General features: G+C 38.4%; 1 protein-coding gene across 1 annotated transcript in view; it reads right to left on the minus strand.

Moving 5' to 3' along the window:
- Positions 1 to 22,328, minus strand: part of LOC103201376 (dystrophin-like) — a 2,052,823-nt gene that overhangs the window by 248,833 nt on the left and 1,781,662 nt on the right. Inside the window, exon 50 of the mRNA XM_042781676.1 lies at positions 18,628 to 18,688. Coding sequence (XP_042637610.1) covers positions 18,628 to 18,688 — 61 coding nt within the window. The remainder of the gene's footprint in view (positions 1 to 18,627; positions 18,689 to 22,328) is intronic.

A 22,328-nucleotide genomic window follows, 5' to 3' on the forward strand; every position in this document is an offset into this window, starting at 1 on the left:
TGAGGATCACATGGTCTACTAATCCCTTGGACTAATTGTTTCCATGCATCTTTGGTTTTCTTTATTCTTCTTTGTTCTGGATGAGGAGAGACCCATCACTGCATCTAGATGGCTGCTTGCATGCTTTTAAGACCCCAGTCGCTATTCACCAAAGGAGGATGTAGAACAATGTTTTTGTGTAGTACGTTATGCCAATTGAGCTTGATGTTCTCTGCCACCAGGTCCCGAACCCGCAGGTCCAACTACTTGCTCCCTCTGGGTAGCAGGCTATGGCTAAAAAGCCACCACAATCTTTTTTTTAATGTTGTGTTTGTTTAACCTCTAATGTATCAGCAAGACCTGTTGATTATGTTTCCAGAATATACCCCCTAAATCCAACCTCTTCTCATGATTTGCACTGCTACCACTATCTAGAGATAATCTATTGCTAGTGCTCTCTAGACTGCTAACTAATCTCCCTGCTTCCACTCTCATTTTCCTTTTTTGTTACCCCCATCCCACATGCTTTGCCAAGTATATTCTCCATATAGCAGCCAATTTTGTTTTGCTACTCTAGTCTGGTCTCAAAGTGTACTGAAAAAGAAAAAAGAGAAAAATGCACCAGCACGAAACAAAAAACCCCTCCAGCAAACTTTATCTGAGACACTGAGAAAGGTCAGTGTTTGCATTTCAAAGGTTTTCCCCTTTGGCGTGACAAAAAACAGTATTTAGGGCTCAAGTTCAACAGCCTTCTAGTTTACAAACCAGTTACATTATGCTAATTTGCAACAAATCTGAAGGTAAGGTTAGGCAATAAGTGTACTTTATTATGAGCATCAAAAACAAAGACATATTGTATGTCAAAATATATTTTTTTCTTATTTAGGTTGCATTTATTTGAACTATTTCAAAAGGCAATCAGTGGGAAGTCCCAGGCAGTTAGGCATTTAAAAGATTGTCTTTGTTCTTTGAAAAGAATATATGAAATGTGCATATTGGGAAAATATACTTATTGAACTACTAAAGTCAAAGAATTGAGAAATGCCCAATTAGGGTATATATGAAATTGATTTTCAAATTTAAAAACTCTAGATTAAATCATATCTTTACATTTGCTTTTAATTACCGTCCAGTTGATCTGGACTGGAATCGCCATATGGAGCAGTAGTGTTTTCAAGGCTGTGATCTTTGGAAGCAGATCACCAGGCCTAACTTCTGAGGCATCTCTGGTGGTTTTGAACTGTCAAACCTTCCAGTTAGTAGTCTAGCACTTAACTAATTTGCTCCACCCAGGGGTTCCACTTTTATACTGTACAAGCCTTAAGATGGTTTCTGATTGGTTTATAAGCAAAAGTGATGCTGTTGTGTTCAGGGTCACTCCCCTTGTTTTACAGAGTGGTGAAGTTCAGAGAAATAAAAATGTTAGCCAAACCTAATCTGTTGCAGTTCTGTCGGTTCTGACTCAAAGTGACCCTATAGGACAGGGTAGAACTGCCCCATAAGGTTTCCAAGGCTGCAATCTTTATGGACGCAGACTGCTACATCTTTCCCATGGAGAGGTTGGTAGGTTTCAACCACTGACAATTTGGTTAGCAGCTGAGCACTTTAACTGCTGTTCCACCAGGGATCTTTACAAAATTATGTAAGAGCATACATATTATTTTATAACATTTATAGAATTAGGCCTCTTAGGCCTAAATTTAATCTCCTATCAGTTTATTATTTCATCCCTGTCTTACTTTGGTGTTTTATATTTCATATTACTGTACACAACAGCAACAATCTGCTCACTACAGACACCACTATTGCTTAATAATCTTTTTAATTATTTTACTATGTCTCTCTTTATCTTTTGTAATACTTAGCCAAGGACAGGCAAAAAAAAAAAAAAAAAATCCTAAGTTGACAGAATACAATGAGTAAATTTAAGGAGGAGCTCCAGTGGCATAGTGGGTGAGACATTTGGCTGCTAACCAGAAGGTTGACAGTTCAAACCCAATGAGGGTCACTATGAGTCAGAACCAACTTGACAGCAGTAGGTTTTGGAATAAGTAAATTCAGTAGAAGTTGATGCAGTCAAACATGCAACTGGATAAAGTCACCAACTTTGAAAAGTATATTCAACAACCCTAAGTGTTCCTTCTTCACTCTTCTCTTTATAAAACTTGGTGATAAAGGTGTTTGTTCACTATAGAACTAGCAGTTATTTGGATACAAATATTACTGGTCTGGGACTCATGTTTCCCCAAGCAATATTGATTTGCTGGGGGATTTTTTTCCTTCTTATTCAATGTTTATAATTTAAAATATCTTATGTTTATTTTTTTTCCTGATGTTTTTACTGAATTGATTCTATGTTTTTTAGGCCCCAGCAACTACTGTAAGGGTATGGCCCAAACTGTCAGTTGATATTATTCAGTACTCCTCTGCTCATCTCAGATTCTTCAGAGGCAGCTATTTTTATACATTCTATTAGACATCAGGATTTTTAGGTTTTAATTTTAAAGAAATGTTCCACATCTGAGCCCTGTGATATGCCCTGAGTTATAGTTACAGTTTACAGTGAGATAACGTCTCAGGAAAAATGACTTTGTAGTTTGAACATGTTTTCTCCATCCTGCCATATTAATTTTTTCCAGTTCACAAGTCAAAACAAGATTAGCATGCTTTGAATCTACCAGCCAGTATGGAAAGATCAAACTTCTACCTCCACATTGAGCTGTTTCCTTTCAGCTTTTACCTCTTCTTCTTAAGCAATGTGTTCAAGGATTTGGAATATAATCAACAACTTTGTTGATGATGAGTGAAGCTGAGGAGAGTAAGGAAGACTTTTGCTGTTCTGCATTGCTTAGAGTAGAAATAAAAATGACTAAGAGTGTATGATGGGAGCTCTGGTAGCATAGTGCCAAAGGCACTTGACTGCTAACCAGAAGGCTGGCGGTTCAAACCCACCAGCCACTCCATGGAAGGAAGGTTGGGCAATCCTACTTCCGTAGTGATACTGCCTCGGACACCCAAGGAGGGGTCGCTATGAGTCGGGGCCGACTCGACGGCAAATAACAACAACAACAACAAGAGTGTATGACAGATGAGTTAGATAAACAGCTCTAAGTTCCTTAATAAAGTCTATTAAAAAGATACAATAAGATCACTTTTCCCCCTACACAAAAAACTGTATTTGAAACAATCTACTGGCTATCTTTTGTCAACATTAGGCATTTACACAATCTATGTTTCCATGTGGGAGCTCTGGTAGCATAGTGCCTAAGGCACTTGACTGCTAACCAGAAGGCTGGCGGTTCAAACCCACCAGCCACTCCTCGGAAGGAACCTACTTCCGTAGTGATACTGCCTCGGAAACCCAAAGAGGGCTCACTATGAGTTGGGACTGACTCCATGGCACATAACAACAACAACAATGTTTCCATGTGCTTGATAATGATATTTAATATTTATCAGAGAATGGTAAGAAATGATTGAATGTAACTAACCACCAGATTTGAGGTCTTTTCTTCCTCACCCAGTGCCACCATGGTTCTGCCTCAGTGTCTCTATTAGATTCCATAACCACCTCACCTCAAACTTCTTTCAAAGTCTTTTAATATTAAGACATAGGCTTACATGAACTCACTGAACAAGATTGGCTCCTGTGAATTTTAATAGAAAAGGGTTTGAAGGTACTTGCCTAAAACAGTCTCATAAGAAGTTTGGCTATGGGAACCACCAAAGGAATATCCCTTTGGAAATATCCTAGAGGAAAGATTCACTTAGAAACTCTTTCTCTAAAGCAGTAATTTTAAAAAAATTTCAATTTACAGGACAGTTCAACTGGGCAACCAATTCTATCTAACATTGTTCTTTGTTCTCAACCACAGAAAATGAGTGAACTATTGATTGAAATTACTTCTAAAATATAATTTAATCAACTGCAATCACAGTGGGATTACCTAGAATAAAAATATTATACAGAATGTCTCTAATCTGTTACTATCTATTTCTTTCTAAGAATACCTATTAGAATTATAGGTCATTTTCCACAATGTGCTTGCTCACCAACAACAAAACAAATTGTCAAGCATTTATTATAAATTTTTCATATATTAAATGTTATATCATAATTGTTGAAGATTATGCAAAGATGCATAAAGCACAAGTATTGCAAGGAGTTTATAGCTTAGTTGGGGAGACAAAAGAAAAATCTGAAAATGAACAAAAGCATTTCAAGAGTTAAACAGTTAAGATGACTTAGGGCTTCAACAAGGCTGTTACAGAGACCCTTGTTATTTCTAAGATCTATTCTAAAGGTCACTTTTTAAAATATTTGAGTATCATTTATATAATTTTCTGATTTTCTAAAACTGAGAATCATATGGTAAGCAAAAATATATGGGCCCTCTCATTCTGCTTTTCATGACTGTCATTGTAAAGGAAATTTAAAAAATTAAAATAAACACATATTGTGTAAGTATAATTGCTGAATATCATATTGGTCTTGCCTATATCATAGATTCTTACCTAGTACCCAGGCCTTTGAACTGGTCCATTCTTGTTCGACTCCCAGCTGAGAATTTACATTTCTACCCAAAGGAGCTCTGGTAGTGTAGTGCCTAAGGCACTTAACTGCTAACCAAAAGGCTGGCCGTTCAAACCCACCAGTCACTCCTCGGAAGGAAGGTTGGGCAATCTACTTCCGTAGTGATACTGCCTCGGAAACCTAAGGAGGGGTCGCTATGAGTCGGGTCCGACTTGACGACACATAACAACACAACCCCAAAAGTGGTGTCATTAGAGTTGGTGTCACCCCGTGCAGTAACTCATGGTGTTACACTCTCCCCCCAATGGATGTCCTCCCATACCAGACCATACAGACAATGTCAGTAATGTTTACTACCAACTTTAACCATAGAATAGTGTGGGTAAATATAGTTGTAAATTGCTTAAATGTAACATTTCTTAGATTATATAAATATAATAACAAAACTGTTTGGTAAAATCTTTCTACACAGAATTACAACATTGGTAGTTATAATATTATTAGTAACTGAGTGGGAGCCTTTTTATTTTTCTCTTTCTTTTCCTTTAATTACCACTACAGTCTCAAAAAAAGTTATCTGTATGTGTCCACCAATGGTATTTAATACAATAATGTAGCTAAAGCACCAGTATATTTGACAAAATCAACAACTATAAAAACAGCAGGAATGAAAATGTGAGTGATGGTAGTGCATGCGGAGGAAACTCTGTGATTCAAAGCATCATTGGAATTGGGTAATAATAACAGCTCTGACCCAAGCACTTTCCAAAGACCAAACTCACCGCCATGGAGTTGGTTCTGACTCATAGAGACCCCCCCCCCTTTGATTTCCGAGGAAGTAGATTGTCCCATTTTCCTTCCCAGGAGTGGCTGGTGGGTTTGAACCACCAACCTTCTGGTTAGCAGTCAAGTGCCTTAGAAGGTTCAAAAAGTATATTAGTTGGCATCTAAAGGTCACCAAAGGTCTCATAAGTATAGTAAGAATCATGTCCAGAGTGGAGCTTAGACCTTAGACGTCACTTTGTGAACATATCAGTGTCATCAACTGCACTGTCTGTGCCTGTGTGTAATGTTAGTTTACATAATCTATGTCATCTATGTTCTTTGTACCTACTTCCTGGTTCACAAACACACAAAAGTATATTAGCATAGAGCTTTAGTCTTGTAGGTATATTGATATATGTAAGCTATGCTTTCAAAAAATGTTTTTGCTGTTATGACTACCTACAGGGATAGTTCTATCAAAAAAAATAGTGACTTTCTGCTGAAACACTGCAGAAAAACTCTAAAGACAGTCATTTTGGTGTCATCCCCTCTGATAGTGTCATCTGGTGAGGTTCTCACGCCCCACCCCCTAGTGATGCCACTGACCCCAGATATGAATCAGGATGTACATTTAACAAGATCCGCAGGTGATTCTTATGCAAGAATCACCTGGGGACCTGTAAGAATCACCCGGGGATCTTGTTAAACTGCGCTTTCCAATGCAATACATCTGTGGTGGAAATGCAATTCTCAGCAGGAGGTTGAAGTTGAGCTGGAACGAACTGGTTTGGAGCCCTGCTAGTACCAACCTTCACTAATGATTCAAAGGATTACAGGGAAGCACCAGACAAAGATGAAGCACTTTCCCTGGAGTAGCCTGAAATAATTGACCATCTCTCCAAAGTGTCCATTTGATGTGTTTTAGCTTCAGATTAATAGACATATTTTTCAAAAATATATGTGCGAACATTGACATTGAAAGGCAGCCATTTAAGTGTCAAAAGGTCTCCATTTTATAATCTATTCGCTACAAAATTAAGAGTCTGCTCACGTGACTGTGCCCCCTTCTCTAGCTAACCATGACCCATAAATCTATAAATTCCAAGTTTATTTACAAGAAACCTAGACAGACCTGTATAACCTAGCAAAAACATGTCATAGATAGTAACTTCCAGGTGTCTTTCTGCTAGTTAAATGCCATTTACAAGAATACAAGGAGGTCTGGTAGGTCATTAGCATGTTTACAAAGTGACCTGGTGAGGTCATTCACTGCCCACACATCCCCAGGGAATGAATCACAGATTTGCTGGTAAAACCCCTTCTACTCTACCTGCCTCTCTTTGTCTCTATTTCTTTTTTCTCTCTTCCTCTCCTGCTGACCAGGTTTTTGTTTCTCTTCTTTCCTCTTAGTTGCCAAAAGCAGCGGAAGGAAACGTGTGTCTCTGTAAGAGACCAGTGGCATAAGTTGCATGGGTAGGTAAACTAAGGAAAAATTACCAGCAATGCAGGGAGGACCAGTAGGGTAGTGTGGGTGATCCCTAAGATGGCATTCCCACAGTGGCAGAACCCATAATACTAGGAAGTTAGAACAACTGGGAGCAACATGTGAAACAATGATGATTTTAAATCTCAGTCCTCTGTTACTTTGTTAGAGTGTTTGTTTTTTCTTTATCAGATAATAAAAGGATTGTTATGCAAACTAAGTGATACAGATGAAACAGCTAGTCCAGTACTTGGCACATGGTAAACTTTGCTATTCTTTTGTCTAGGAGATTATATAGATTATAACTATGTGATACTTGCTTTAAAGAACGTTCAAGACAAAGTGACCAAAGGAAAAGGAAGAAAACAATCACAAAAAATTTCCTTTTAAAAGAACAAAGAAGCAAGTTAAAAATTACACTTTGCGCTGACTATCTGACACGCAGTGGCTTTGGGAACCAAGATGGATGTGGATAAGCTGAGAAAGGAAAACAGAAAAAGCAATTGAAAGTTGCAAGAGGAGTAGGGAGGCTTGTAGGTTTCATACATCGGGGAGTAAATGATACCACGGAAGACACGATCATTCGCTGAATGCCCAGAGTGGGATAAGCCCTATATAGGACTTGTTATTAGGAGCTTTCCAGACTGCTGAAGGCACAGATTATTTTTTTCAATCATGTACAAAGATTTTTTAAATTTGCCACATGTCAGCGTTGATTTATAGAATGTACTCACTGTAATTTTCAAAGAAAAAATAATATATATATTTTAGGGTTAATACTCTGCCAGAAGGAAGTATTTAATTACCTCTCTCCCTCCACTCCATCCCCTGGAATAAGAGAAGGGAAGACTGAATGGGATTTGGAGTGTTCCCGCTGAGAACAGAACATTTTCTGCAACCAGGTCAGTGTTCAAAGGACTAATGCTCTAAGGAAGTTATCCGAAGGGGAGAGGCAGTTCAGGGTTCTGAAGTTATTTTAAAATGTTGTCTGGGCTGCTGTTGACCTTTGTGAAGGAAACAGGATGCTGCTTCCCAGGGGGCAGGATAGGAAGCAATTAGAGAAGACAAAGAGAGGCTCAGGAATGTTTGGGATTCACACATACCCCAAATTATGTGGGAACCCTGAGAAGGAAAAGAAACTAATTTGATCAAGGACACATTTGGGTCCTAGAAAGTATTCTAAATATGTAGCAGATACTGCGTATCTGTGTGAGTGCTTTCCTAAAAATCTAACACTTGGTATCTAGTAGAGGTCAATTAGACTTCAACTGAGTTTCAGAGAAGGGAAGGAGAGTCGATTAATATTCATTGAGTGACTAAAAGGTTAAGTAAATCATTCAAACAATACAGTCAGAATATGATAAAGTTGGTTTTCAAACTCAGAATTATTTGATGCTATAGCCCATGTTCTTTCTGCCATGTGATCATGTAGGAACATGCATGTTTAAGAACAATGGAAAAAGAAAAGAAAGGAAGAATCAGAATAATTTACTCCTCTTCCTTTGGAGAAATAGATCTGAATATGTTCTATGTACGTGGTTACATTCCCAGTAGCATCATGAAGGCAGCAGAGGACACCTATGTGTATTCTAATAGAGTTTTTGACTAATACACAAAATTATATTTTAGCTACTACATATGTATATGCGTATATGCTATCAGGGAGTTCTGGTGGTGCAGTACCTAAGGCATCTGACTGCTAACCAGAAGGCTGGCAGTTCAAACCCACCTGCCACTCCCCTGAAGGAAGGTTGGGCAATCTACTTCCATAGTGATATCGCCTCAGCAACCCAAGGAGAGGTCACTATGAGTCAGACCTGACTCAACGGCAATATATATATTTTTTAATATGCTATCATGTGTAAACATTACCTATAACATACAGAATGCTACAAAAAATTACCCATACAATTAAAATTTATCATCAATGCCATTCTTTCCAGATTCAGTAGCTACCAGAACACAGGTCTCAAAATAGATACTTGGTGAAACAAAGTGGTCGATCAATTTAAACTTCTATTAACCACTAGACTGCTAACCAGAAGTTTGGCAGTTCAAACCCACCAGCCACTCCTCGGAAGGAAGGTTGGGCAATCTACTTCCGTAGTGATACTGCCTCGGCAACCCAAGGAGGGGTCGTTATGAGTCGGGACCAACTCGATGGCACATAACAACAACAAATTAACCACTAGAAAATCAGAAGAAGCCTCATGAGGGATATTTAGGATAAATAAAAAGAGCCCAATTCCACTGAAACAAAGAAAGTCAGCTAAGCATGATCTCAGACATTGTCTAGTTTTATCTCCTCATTGTTGATGGGGAAACTTGGTCCCAGATGGGCTGAGGTATACCCCTAAAGAATATTGTTATTAATGACAGAACAGAATGTAGACCTCAGGTTTTTCAGTGTACAATTCAGACCAGGATGCTGTGACATTGTGTGTCAACTTGACTGGTAATCAACTCCATGATGGAATCTACTGTGAGCATCTGTGTAGCTGCCTTAGGGATGTGGTCTGCTTCCGGTATATAAGGAGAAGCCTTGGGGAATGGTCTCTAGTTTATGGCACGCTTGAACCCTGCATAAATCCAAGTCATTCAGCAGCCTGACATACTCTGCTGATTTTGGGACTTTCTATGGACTTGAATCAAGGGCCTGCCGTGTTGTTTGGTAACATCAGGACTGTGCCATTTTATTTGTCGACTTTGGGCTTGTCAGTCTCAGCAGCCAGCAGCTACTTGAGTGAAGAGACACTCTAGCTCCAATGGGCCATGAGCAAGAGGCAGAGCTGAAGCCCAAGGTTGAGGGGCTTTCACCCAGCCCCTAGAGCCTGACACTTTGAACTCACATTTCTAGCTTCCAAAAGTGTAAGAGAATAAATTCCTGTTTGTTAAAGCCACCCATTTGTGGTATTCCTGTTAGAGTGGCACTGCGGTAATCAAAACAGATGATAAGGATTATCTTCTAGATGCTGAACTATAGGAGATACAAGACTCTGTAGAAACCTAGGCACTCTTTCTAGTATTACAGTTGATGTCTAAAGGACATGAGAACATATTCAGGTGGTAGATTTAAATTGACATGCAAATAGTAAAAGATGTTTTGAAGCTAAAAGGAGTCAGGATTATAAAGCCCTTGGAATTACTGTAATGCATGCATGCATGCATTCATGCAAATATCTATTGAATACCTGTTATTCTGCTAGGGTTTCTATGAGACATTATACAAGGAACAAAGGAGCCCTGGTGGCACACTGGTTAAGTGCTTGGCTGTGATCTAAAAGGTTGGCATTTTGAACCCACTAGCAGCTCCATGGAAGAAAAATGTGGTAGTCTGTTTCCATAAAGATTCTGGTTAGCAGTCAAGTGCCTTAGGCACTATGCCACCAGAACTCCCTGGAAACTCTATGGGACAGTTCTATTCTGTGCTGTAGGTTCACAATGAATCAGAATTTGACTCAACAAAAATGGGTTTGGTTTTTGACACACTAGGAACATAGATGCAGCACCAATCCTCGTGAAGTCTGCTATTTCTGTCAAGGTTACATGCACCAGCTTATGAAACTACAAAGAAAGTTGCAAGATTTTTTCTGAAACTCTGAGACACAGAAAATACCAACATCTATATGATCTACAAAACCAAAGGCCAGAATCAAGACTCTTCAAAATACTGTGGTGTCTCATTCACCCTCTTTCAGTTAATATCTTAACCTGAGTTGTTTTCATGATCATATCATCAATTATGCATTACTGACTCTTCCTTTATTGTGGTTCCAGAGCTTAATGAGACTCAGCTAATGTGACCTTTGGAACCATCATACTGTGGAGGAGAAAGCACAGTGGAGAAGATTGACCTCTGGGTTATCTTTGTGTACTAAAGCCTTTCAAAAGTCAAATCACCCAGCTTTTGCCAATTTCACAAATTTAATTACCTAGAGATATCCACCAGTATCCTCAGGACTGACAGCTCAAATTAGACAGCTGACTCTCAGTTGCATCCATTTCCTATCATCAGTGATGCTAAATAGTTAAGTAAAAGGTTTCATGTTATTTGCCCTTTCTATTTTGATAAGATTGATGGTGCAATAAGAATCCTCAAAGGCGCGATGAAAATTCATTTTCATTTCTCTGGAAAACTGTCACAATTTTTATTTCAAAGTGGACATTCATAAAACCATAGGTCAGGACTGGAAATGACTTGTGAAAACATATTATTCAGCTTCCTCAGATGACAGATGGAGAAACTGAGCCCCAGAGCATATAAGTGGCTCATGGTTGGTCAAAGAGCTAGTTAGTAGGAGAACAAATGTGTGTTGGACGAAGTACCACCAGAAGGCTCCCTAGAAGTGAGGATGGAGAGACTTTGTCTCACATACTTTGGACATGGTGTCAGGAGGGACCAGTCCCTGGAGAAAGACACGCTTGGTAAAGTCGAGGGTCAGTAGAAAAGAAGAAGACCCCCAAGGAGATGGATTGACATAGTGGCTGCAACAAGAGGCTCAAACATAGCAAGAGTTGTAAGGATGGCACAGGACCAGGCACTGTTTTGTTCTGTTGTATTCAGGGTTGCTAAGAATCAGAACTGACTCAACAGCACCTAACAACAACAACAATAAACCAAAAACTGGAACTAGATTTCTAGTTTTCTGATGCTTGGTCTCATTAATGGGGGGCTCTGGTGGCATAGTGCTTAAGACATTTGACTGCTAACCAACCAGAAGGCTGGTGATTCAAACCCACCAGCCACACCTCAGAAGGAAGGCTGGTCAATCTACTGTAAAGATACCAACTTGGAAACCCAAGGAGGGGTCACTGTGAGTTGAATCAACTAGATGGCAGTGAGTTCTTAGTTTGGTTTGGTCTAATTAATTTTCCACTATTTCATATTGTCTTCTCAGCCATTAGAAGGTATATTTTGAGAGACCATATACATGAGAATTCTTACCAGAAACAGCACAAAACTGTTTATAAAAAAACAAATACCAATGTTAATTTCTTGGTTTGGACAAATGCACCACAGTTACATAAGATGTTAGCATTAGGGGAAGTGGGGGGAAGGTTGTGTGGGAACGTTGTACTGTCTTTGCAAGTTTTTCTGTAAACATAAAATTATTCCAAAATAAAGTTGTTTTTTTTTTTTTTTTTAAAAAAAAAAAACCTGTTCCTAGTTTAAGAAAAACTCCCCAACTTTCAACCAAAATTCAAACTGAATGTCTGAATATTGACAATGAGGCATCAGGAAAGAAAAATAGGGGAATGTTTTATAAGTTGGATACCATAGTCCAGTGTTATTTATAATAGAAAAAATACATACTGCAAACCAGACAACATAGATAATTAACATGTCGATAGCTGTTAAAGCTAAGACATAGATAACCACTGTTTCCTTTGGTATATAATTACAGGGACTGGAGTAGTAATCAATAACTCAAAGGACAAACAAACCAATCAAAACTTGAATTAGAGCATCTTATGGCACAAATAAGAGGGAGCTAGATCAAGAATAGAGCACAGTATGGTTTACATATGGGAGGGATTTAGAATCTGAAAAATTTCCCAGAAGGTAGCAATTGAGCCAATATGGTAGGTGAAGGAGAGTCAAAACTCAGATGATACTGAAGTTAGGGAGCACGGGTACTGAAAATCAGAGCAAGGTCCATGAGTTTAAACTGGAATATAGACCAACAGGAAACAGGAAGACACTAATACCAAAAGGGAAGTCTAGGCAGATGGCCACAATTCTATGCAGAGAGGCCAACACTCCTACTAACAGAGTCAAAGGGATAGTAGGCCACAAGAAGACACGAGAGTCAGAACCCAAATCAGCAATTTTGGCAGCAGATAAAGCAACAATAATAAGAAACATTGACTGAAGCGAAGGTTGGCTTCAGCCAGGAAGGTTTTTAATTGCTTTCTGCTAAGCAGGAACCACTAGAAAGTTGTTAACAATTCAGACACAATAGGTGGCTGTGGAAACGTGCCTGAAATTGAGAGTGGAGAGAAGGGTAGTTCAAGGTTATTAGGCAACATCTACAGCAGTATATACCACATCCAAAATAGCCAGGAGGAAAAGATAGGACACACCTTTGGACATGAATTGCTTCTTGAGTACTCTATGTAAAAACAAACAAACAAACAAACAAACAAAACTTAATGGTAAACAGGGAACCCAGGGAGGAAGTGGGAAGGGTGCTGTTACATTGAAGGGATTATAATCAATGTGCATAAATTGTTGAATGGGAAACAAATTTGTTCTGTAAACTTTCACCCACTTTCACCCAAACAATAAAATGTTAAAAAAGCAAAACAAAACAAAAGGTAACAATTAGCAACTTCTCCAGGACCACATTTTTCACTCTTTTGTGAAGTGCTTCAGAGATATTTAGAAAGAGAACCTGATAAAATGCATTACTGCTGATTGAGTCAGCAGGTTTACTACTGAGTTTCATTAGTGAATGCCTCCTAATATTTAGCAACCACAGCGTCTTTGAAGGAGGAAAGGACTAGCTTGTCTAAAAATCAAATACTTCCTAAGGGATAGCTAACAGAGATATAAGGTCAAGCACTTAAGTTGGTATTTCAGAAAAGTAGCAGAAAACCAACCTTCACCTAGAACTAATATGTGTAGAACAGGTTATGACCTCAATTGGTTTCTCCATTTCTACACTAATGGGAGACAGTGCATGGACTTTACCTTCCATGAGTGACTGAAGACTAGAGACAATGCTAACAAATTTAACAACAATTATTTGGGTCATTTTAGTGAAGATACCCCAAGGAAGGTATAACAGGGCTGGAAAAGATCTAGGGAAAAGCAACTAAGATGATCGAGGGGAAAGCTTATCTTTCATTCAAGGACAGAGTAAAAAGGTAAAAAAGGATGAAACTTTCTCAGACTGGGACGATGAAAAGAGTTTTGATGGGTGATGGTTTGGGATGTAAGATTAAATTCGACTGGTTGTTGTTATTTGCCATTGAGTCGGACCCAACTCATAGCGACCCCTCCTTGGGTTTTCAAGGCAGTATCACTACGGAAGTAGATTGCCCAACCTTCCTTCCGAGGAGTGGCTGGTGGGTTTGAACTGCCAGCCTTCTGGTTAGCAGTCAATATAAATGCATTCACTGAATTCCAATGAATTTAAATAGGGTCATTCCTTGCTCTAAAAGGATATAGATTCAAGACAAACTGAAACATGCCTTTATAAACCAAACTCACTGCCACTGAGTTGATTCCAACTCATAGCACCCCCATTGGGTTTCCAAGGCTGTAAAAACTTACCCAAGCATATTGCCTTATCCTTCTTTCATGGAATGGCTGGTGGGTTCTAAACACTGGCCTTTTTATTTAGCAATCAAATGCCTTAACCACTATACCACCAGAGCTCCTTATTTTATTTATGTAGAAGGCTCAGTGATTTTATGGAACTTATCCTAAGACAAAGCCAAGATGTGGAATTAAAAAAAAAGTTTGGGAAACCGTTGGGTGAACTCAAGGCCAACTGGTCTACAATGCATTAAGAAGATGGTCATGATGCATCCTAATTTTTGTAAATGAAAATTACTAGGATAATTGACAAAACATCATTGGTTCCTGCATATGGGACAGATTTCTGGCCTAGTTGCCCTGTTGCTCTGACCCATAAAATACAGTTGGTCTGATATTTTTTGTACTCTTACTATGACATCTATGCAGAAATTTCCTGGATACAAGTTTGGGATTCCTAAATTCTTTTGTTCCAGAACACAGAAGAATAATTTTCTAACTTATTAAGAAAGCAAGAGACTCCCAGCTCTTGGCTCCGTTTGGTTTACCCATATGGGAGTATGCAACATAAAAAGGTGAAAGAAATCCTAACAGAATGCAGCAGCTGGTTAAAGGCTATTATATTGAAATTTTCATGTGTTTGACAGTAGGCCAAAAAACTACAAAATGGCAGAGAGTGGGAAAGGCAGTTGTAACAGGTTGAACATTGTTGATTATTTTTTCAGTGGCAATGAAAGCTGTAATCAAATAACCTGAAAGAGATGCTGGCAGGAATAAGAGAGCCCCAAGGGAGAGGGAATATAAAAACTGTAACAACGATATATGCTATGGACTAATAAACCAGACAAACATGAAGTTTGAAGTATCAAAATCAAGGTTCTTAGCATCATATGAAAAGCTGGTATAGGGATGCAGGCATAAACATTGCCTGATTTGCAATCCAGAGCAAAAGATGTTGCTAATGATTTAAAACTCAAAGATGAGTGCACAACTCCACAACCAACCAGAACTGTGCTGTTGGTGGAGAAGCTTCTTGTTATTCAGATAATCAGTTTATTTCCCACCCACCCCCATCGAAAAGGAAACATTATAAAGCATTTAAAAAAAAAAAAGAAGACTCCTGGTTTTGCAGCTGGGCATGTGTGGTGAAAAATTCTTGCATGGAAATCTAGACAAATAAGAGGAAAAATGAAGGCAGGTTGAAGTAATACCATTGTAAACTTATTATTAATGTAGTTTTCAACCAATAAAGCATTTCAGGTTATGAATGGCATTTGCTGGTGCACGAAATCCACCAAACTTTGAACAGTGAATAACTTGCTTTAAATAAAATGTCTTGGACAATGGTAATGGGTAATAAATTGAAAATGGCATTAAAAATACATTACATTTGTTGACAATGTACACTATACATACTTCTGTTCTCCTTATATTGCAGTTTACCATTTTTGAGGTATATTTAAGAAATTACATAATCCCTAATTTCAAGTAGATTATAATTGTAGAGAGAATTATTCTTCCTCAAAAAATTTCAGAGAGATCTTTGAAAAGTTATGTAATTCTTCATTCCAAGGAACTGATAATTTCAGAGGTTTTTAAAGTCTCCATACTCATCCGTCCATTAATTTTTCCCACTTCTTGTTCTAGGTCTTTCACCATTGGACCAGGAAGAATATTAATCCTAAAGTATACACCAAGATTTAAGTCCTTTAAAGACGTGCCTGGATAAATTGGAGTGTGTAGAGAGGGCATATCCAAAGCTAATTAAGGAAAAAGAAAATACTTATAGTTTTGTAACTAATAATTTATATTACATTAATGATTAAAATATCTAATTTAAAAATAAAGATAAGATTCTTGAGAAAAGCTGCGGTCCTACATTTTTTAATTTGGAGAAGACCACAGAATGAGTCATACTCATTGATTCTTGGAGCTAGAAAGGACTTTGGGTATCATTTAGTTCAACTCAACTTATAAATGAAAAATCAAGGATGGTATAGGTTAAGTGACTTGCCCAAGGTCACACAGTCAAGTAATGACAGCCAGGACTAGAACTCAAGTTTTTTTATTCTCAGATCTGTGCCCTTACTATTACCACCACCATGATCCTCAAGTTCATGAAGGAGCATTGGACAAATAGGATGCTTAGCTCCTGTCTAGGAGCTCTGGTGGTGGAATATCTAAGGCATTTGACTGCTAACCAGAAGGCTGGCGGTTCAAACCCACCAGCCACTCCTTGAAAGGAAGATGGGGCAATCTACATCTGTAGTGATACTGCCTTGGAAACCCAAGGAGGGGTCACTATGAGTTGGGTCCGACTCAACGGCAGTGAGTTTGATTTTTTGGTTTAGCTCCTCTCTAATTCCAATGAGGAGCAGGAAGAGACTAATTTATGGCGGGAGTGGGAATTACTGCTTTTCTGGAACTTCTTTTCATTTTTTGGACTGGATTAATTTTCACTTTCCCATAACAATGGACTGTGATCTCTTTTAGCAGATGTAACATCAGGGAGGAGAAGACAAAGATTTAAGGATAGGGCATCGGAGCTCAGGGTTTCTAGGAATCACTTCATAAACTCCAAACAGTTAATAATTTGGAAAATAATGGCTTAAAGATGTCTTGGATCTATTGGGTACATTATTATCATTTTCTGGTGATTCTAGTACATACAAATGGAGAAAAATAACTTTTATTTCAGTTCATAAAGGGGCTAGATACAGTGAGAGCTTTATAAATGGGTCAGAAAAAGTAGCAGGTCTCAAACATCATAATCAGAATGGAAAATGATGGGCTCTAACAATGACAAAGACACAGATGTAGATAGAAGATGAATGTGAAGACTGAATAAATTGTTCCATAAGACATACAGTGGAGGGCAAGCAATACAGCACATGTCTAAATCAATATATTATTTAATAAAGCATGACTTTAATAGACATTTAAAATATGTCATTTAGTATGACTTAGTTAATGAATTTAATATGACAAAAACAGTAAAATAAAAAAATAAGAACATGGAAAATTAAGATGAAAGTATGCTAAGAAAAATTTTATAAAGTTAACAGATACCTCATCTGGGAAAATTTCATAAGATAAAGGGTAAACCACGTCCTAAAGGATATGGCTTTCCTTATAGAGCAAAAGAGTCTTCTCACCCCCATTCTTCTGAGTTAACAAAATAGAGGCATGAAATCAAATTTCTTGAGAACTATAGTAATGAAGATCAAGGGCCACTGTTATTGCTGTTGAATGGAATTATGAAGAATTGATGGGCAGTGGAAGAATAAAAAACAGACTAGATAAAAGATGGCAGGCTGAAAAAAAAACTAGGAAAACATTTAATATTGGTACTTAGACTCAGGGCAGAAGCAAGTTCAAAGATTTCAGTTGGTAATGAAGACTATTCCAGGAATTTGATTAATTGTAATTGTTCTTGGGGAGAGGAGCCAATTCAAAGTTAAATTTAAGTTAGACTTTATTGCACAACTGACGAGATTTTTAAGGTATCAAAATAACTCAATATTCTCTCTCCTCTCTCTTCTACATTGACCCAATGTCTGGTAAATGATATTTCATGCATCATCCTTCAGAAGGTGCTTTCAAGCTAATAACCAAAATTCCTAGTTATGTTGTTATGTACCGTCGAGTAGGATCTGACTCATAGTGACCCCTCCTTGGGTTTCCGAGGCAGTATCACTACGGAAGTAGATTGCCCCATCTTCCTTCCGAGGAGTGGCTGGTGGGTTTGAACCACCAGCCTTCTGGTTAGCAGTCAAGTGCCTTAGGCACTATGCTACCAGAGCTCCCAGTTAGTTATAGGGATGATTAGTATTCCACCGGGAGCTCTGGTAGCATAGTGCCTAAGGCATTTGACTGCTAACCAGAAGGCTGGTGGTTCAAACCCACCAGCCACTCTTCAGAAGGAAGGTTGGGCAAATCTACTTCTGTGGTGATACCACCTTGGAAACCCAAGGAGGGGTTGCTATGAGTCAGATCTGAGTCGATGGCACATAACAACAACAACAGCAACAAGTATTCCTCTGACTGGCACAAATGGCCCCAGAAAACAGTAGCATTCTGTTATTGTTGTTAGGTGACAAATGCTGAGTGCTATGCATCTAGAATGAGCTCCACAAATCTGAGACTGCTGCTGATTGCCTTTTGGGTACGTGAAGCCATCCGTCACCTCAAACCGTTTGTGCGCGCATAGCTCTACAGATCTTCCATCTCTGTCTGAAGAAGAAATGTGGTGGGGAAACCTCTAAATAAATGAAATTGTTCTTGCAAATATTTACTCCCACTATTAACAATATTATCTGGAGCTTTCTGTTCTATTGTGAAAAATCTGACCCTCCTCCCTCATCACAAAACACACCACAAATGCTGCTTTAAATGGATTTTTTCTTAATGGCTGTTCTCTATTGCATCAGCAAATTTACAGTGGTAATTTTAGCATGAGTTTATGATCCAAGCTTCCGCAGGGAAGAAAGAAATAGGTATTGTAGGCCAGGCTAGCATCGGGTTTTAAAAATAAATTCATTTGTGCATATACAGATTCAACACAATACATGCTTCTTTAAAAGTGTGATTCTTCCAACTTACTTGATATAGTAGGGCACTTTGTTTGGTGAGATGGCTCTCTCCCAGGGACCCTGGACAGAAGCTGGAGGGGAAAAAAAAAAAAAAGGCAAGGAGGTCAAGTTCACCGCAAACAGGAAAGACAACATTAATCTCCAGAATTACAATTTTACACTGATATTGGTCTGTTTGCTCAGTTGCCCATGAAGACAGGACAGATTAACCTGCTGTTCTGAAATTTCTAAGTCCTAATCTAAGTGAAATTGAACTCATTCAGGCAGAAAGATAAAAGCAAAGAAAAAACCCTTTCTACTGCTAAAACTATAGAACAGATAAGAAACTGAAAGAGCAGACTGACTGGTTTTCTTTTAGGTGTCTCCATTGGGCCCTTTTCTTAGCACTCTTCCTGTTGCTGTTTCTCAATATCTTTTACTATTTGAATGACTAGGTTTTATTAGTTTAGCAGCTGAAATATCCCTCTGTGATGTATTTACATTCCAAGTTATTGAAGCTAAAGTACTACACTTATCACTCTGGTATGCTTGTTTTTCTCTTTATTTGGTTTAAATAGAATCCAATTTCATTTACCGATTATATGTTTAATTGGTGCCTCAAAATGTCAGCTGACCAGCATGATCTTATTAGAAAAGATAACCAAACAGTGAGAGAAAGGCCCCTAGTACCAGAATGTAATAAAACTTTGGTGATGAGTGATGAATCCTACAGGTGAAATTAAATTTCACATCCTGGGAATTTGTTTTATAATGACTTTATTGCGTATTAGTCAAATCAATCATCTTTAAACTGCTTTTTAATACATAAGTTGTAGTCCTTTCTTTCCTAAAGCTGAACCTCTAAAAATGCCTTTTAGGTACTATTTCATCTGATGTTCTTTTTCCTCTCTTCACGACAAAATAATCATGTTTAGTAGGCACTATAGCATTTCTCCAACAATAAAATCTTGCTCCTGAATATACTTTTAGGACACTGGAGTTTTAAAAAACACAGAATGTCATCATGAACTGAAACACAAGAAGCATTCTTATTAACATCTAGCAATTTTACTTGTATGCACATTTTTCCTGAATTCTCATCCTGCTAATAATATGAGGTATAGCTGATGCTGACCATTATTTCCTCCTATAAAAAGCTCCCTTCGAAATTAGTCTCACAGTCAATTCACTCCACAGTATATTGAGATGTAAGAAAATGTCAAAGCTAATATATCCTCGACTACATTGTATAATATGAAAGAACAGCTTCTAATAAAAGTTAACTTCACCCACTGCCAGACAATTTAAGGGTAATGAAACGACAGATTCTTTGTTTTATATAGAGTAATAGAGGGATCGAAACACCCAGCCTTTAACAAGACATGCTGCTTTGTACTTGGGCAATATGTCATTTAAAAGATATAGAAAATGGATTGGTATTTAGCCAGTAATAATGCTTTTTCATTTTGGCAGACAGAATTTTTTACTATGAGGAAAAAGATACTTATCTGCCATTTTGAAGGAGTAGCCCGCCCCTTCCAGTGTCTTTTTGGCCCTTTTCCTCGATTTCTTCTTTTTTCCTTCTCCTGCCCTCTATTCTTTCCCTTCCCTCTCTCCCTTTCTCATTCCCTGCCTGACTCTCTTCTTTTCCATTTTTCTCCTCTAGGATAAAGCTCTCGTACCCAGATTATTATACAGTAAATAAGACCTGATTTAAGAACTTGGCTTGGACTCTCTGACCTGCCTGGCCGACTCTGATGTTATGGATACCCAAACCCCCAAGCCCTCCCTAGAAAACACTAGGTGGAGAGCCAGAAATCATAGCTCCTGGCTGTTCAGTGCACCCTCCTCTTAAAATCCCAGCATCATCAAAGGAAGACGAGAACTCCAGAGAGTGTGTGGTCCAACCCTCACTAGCTATGAATACCAAGGCAGTGAATGCCTAAACCAAGACAAGAATGGCTATTTTTTTCTTAAAGGTCTCAATGGATCGAGGCACCACAATTTCTCTCATTATTCCTTCCCAGTTTTTTTTTTTTTTTTTTTAATTGTAACGGTCCAGAAATTCTTTCTGATTCAGAGGATGCTGGGCATGTTCTCTGGTGGAACAGTCGATTTGGATTCCCTATATTATGCCCAAGTTTCTCTAAAAAGGAAGTGTGCTGGAGAAGTCTGTGGGCTGACTGGCCTATCATCTCAGGGGCTCTCAGCCTGAAAGCCACAAGCTTCAGGCAGATAATCTGGGGAAGAGACAGACGGACACCGGTGCTGAGGGCCAGAGTTAATGGAAGCCTCACATTGAGTATCTACAGTTGACTTTGTCACATTAAAAATTAAAAGAGGGGGAAAAACCCAATTAAGTGCCAGAGGAGTAATCAGAATATGCTTGAGCTAAACTGGTGAATAGATCATTACTTATTTCAAAAAATTTTAAAGTCTAGATCAATGTGAAAATTTAACCTTAATTACAACTGGAATTCTTAATTATTAATTGTGGGCTTTCCTAAAATCCAAAACAATGCCTATTAATGTGTAGTTAGCAAATAGGTCAGAATGTGGGATTCAGTGTCCTTTTTTTCCCCTGAAAGATTATTTTTTTCTCTGCCTTTGACTAGTAGTTTATAAATTCACCTAAGCAACTGCTTTACAGTCATCACTTGAAACCCTGAAATTTCACACACTAAAATGTCCTTGATGCAGTAAAAAGGGAAAATAACAACAGCCCCCACATTCCTCTCCTCTCTCATCATCACCACATACACATGCACCGGAACTACATGTTTTAGAAACAACACAGCTTTGGGTGATGGCTCTGTCTGATTGGATTCAGTGCTACTTCTCAAGAGATTGTTAAAGAGCGGTTGGCAATTCTGTTTGGGGCTGTCAGATGACTCTGGTCTTGCAGATACTCACAAACGATCAAATATATGGTACCTCTCATAAGGATGGCCCCAAATTATCAATTCATTTCTTGCAGTAGTGCCGACACCAAAGACAGCTATTTCTTATCTCATTGTACCAGTGGAAGCTTGTCATCCTTCACCAAGCTAACCTATGTAATAGACACACACACCTCTATTCCTGATGTGTCTATTTTCAGTAATCCATCAGAAGCAGATTTATTGGCAAACAGTTTTTATGACACCAATCCTGTCCTTTGGTATTTTCTTATACAGATGTGTCTACAACCTTTACGTGTAATTCCAAGGCAGCTTTGTGATTCAGATTCTCGAGTGTAAAAATCATTCATTATCATACCGTACCAGCACCATGGGGTATTGTGTACTGAATTTAAATAGCAAACTAAACAGGAGTTTATTTATTCCAAAACCAACCTCTGAATTTCTCTTTCTGTTACAGATGCAGACTGTCATTAAGAGCAAGAAAAGGTACCAGTTCTACCTTCCAATGCTTTTCCTCCCTCGAGGTGACAAGATTCAATATTGTGCCCAAGGTGGTTTTGAAAATCACAAACAGATGCCACACTATTTAGGGGAAGTTTCTATTTCAACCACTTTTTGATATACAGCGAACAGAAAGTGCCAAGTGATGCACCTCGATGTTAAGGTATATTTAAAATGACACAGAGGCCTAACCAGAAAATTAAAGAATGCTAATGTTATTTAAGGAGCTCTGGTAGCATAGTGGCTAAAGCACTTGACTGCTAACCAGAAGGTTGGTGGTTCAAACCCACCAGCCACTCCTCGGAAGGAAAGGTTGGGCAATCCTACT

Source organism: Orycteropus afer, unplaced genomic scaffold (genome assembly GCF_000298275.1).
Source record: "Orycteropus afer afer isolate SDZICR_OR568_19922 unplaced genomic scaffold, OryAfe1.0 scaffold00148, whole genome shotgun sequence".
NCBI classification, from domain to species: Eukaryota; Metazoa; Chordata; class Mammalia; order Tubulidentata; family Orycteropodidae; genus Orycteropus; species Orycteropus afer.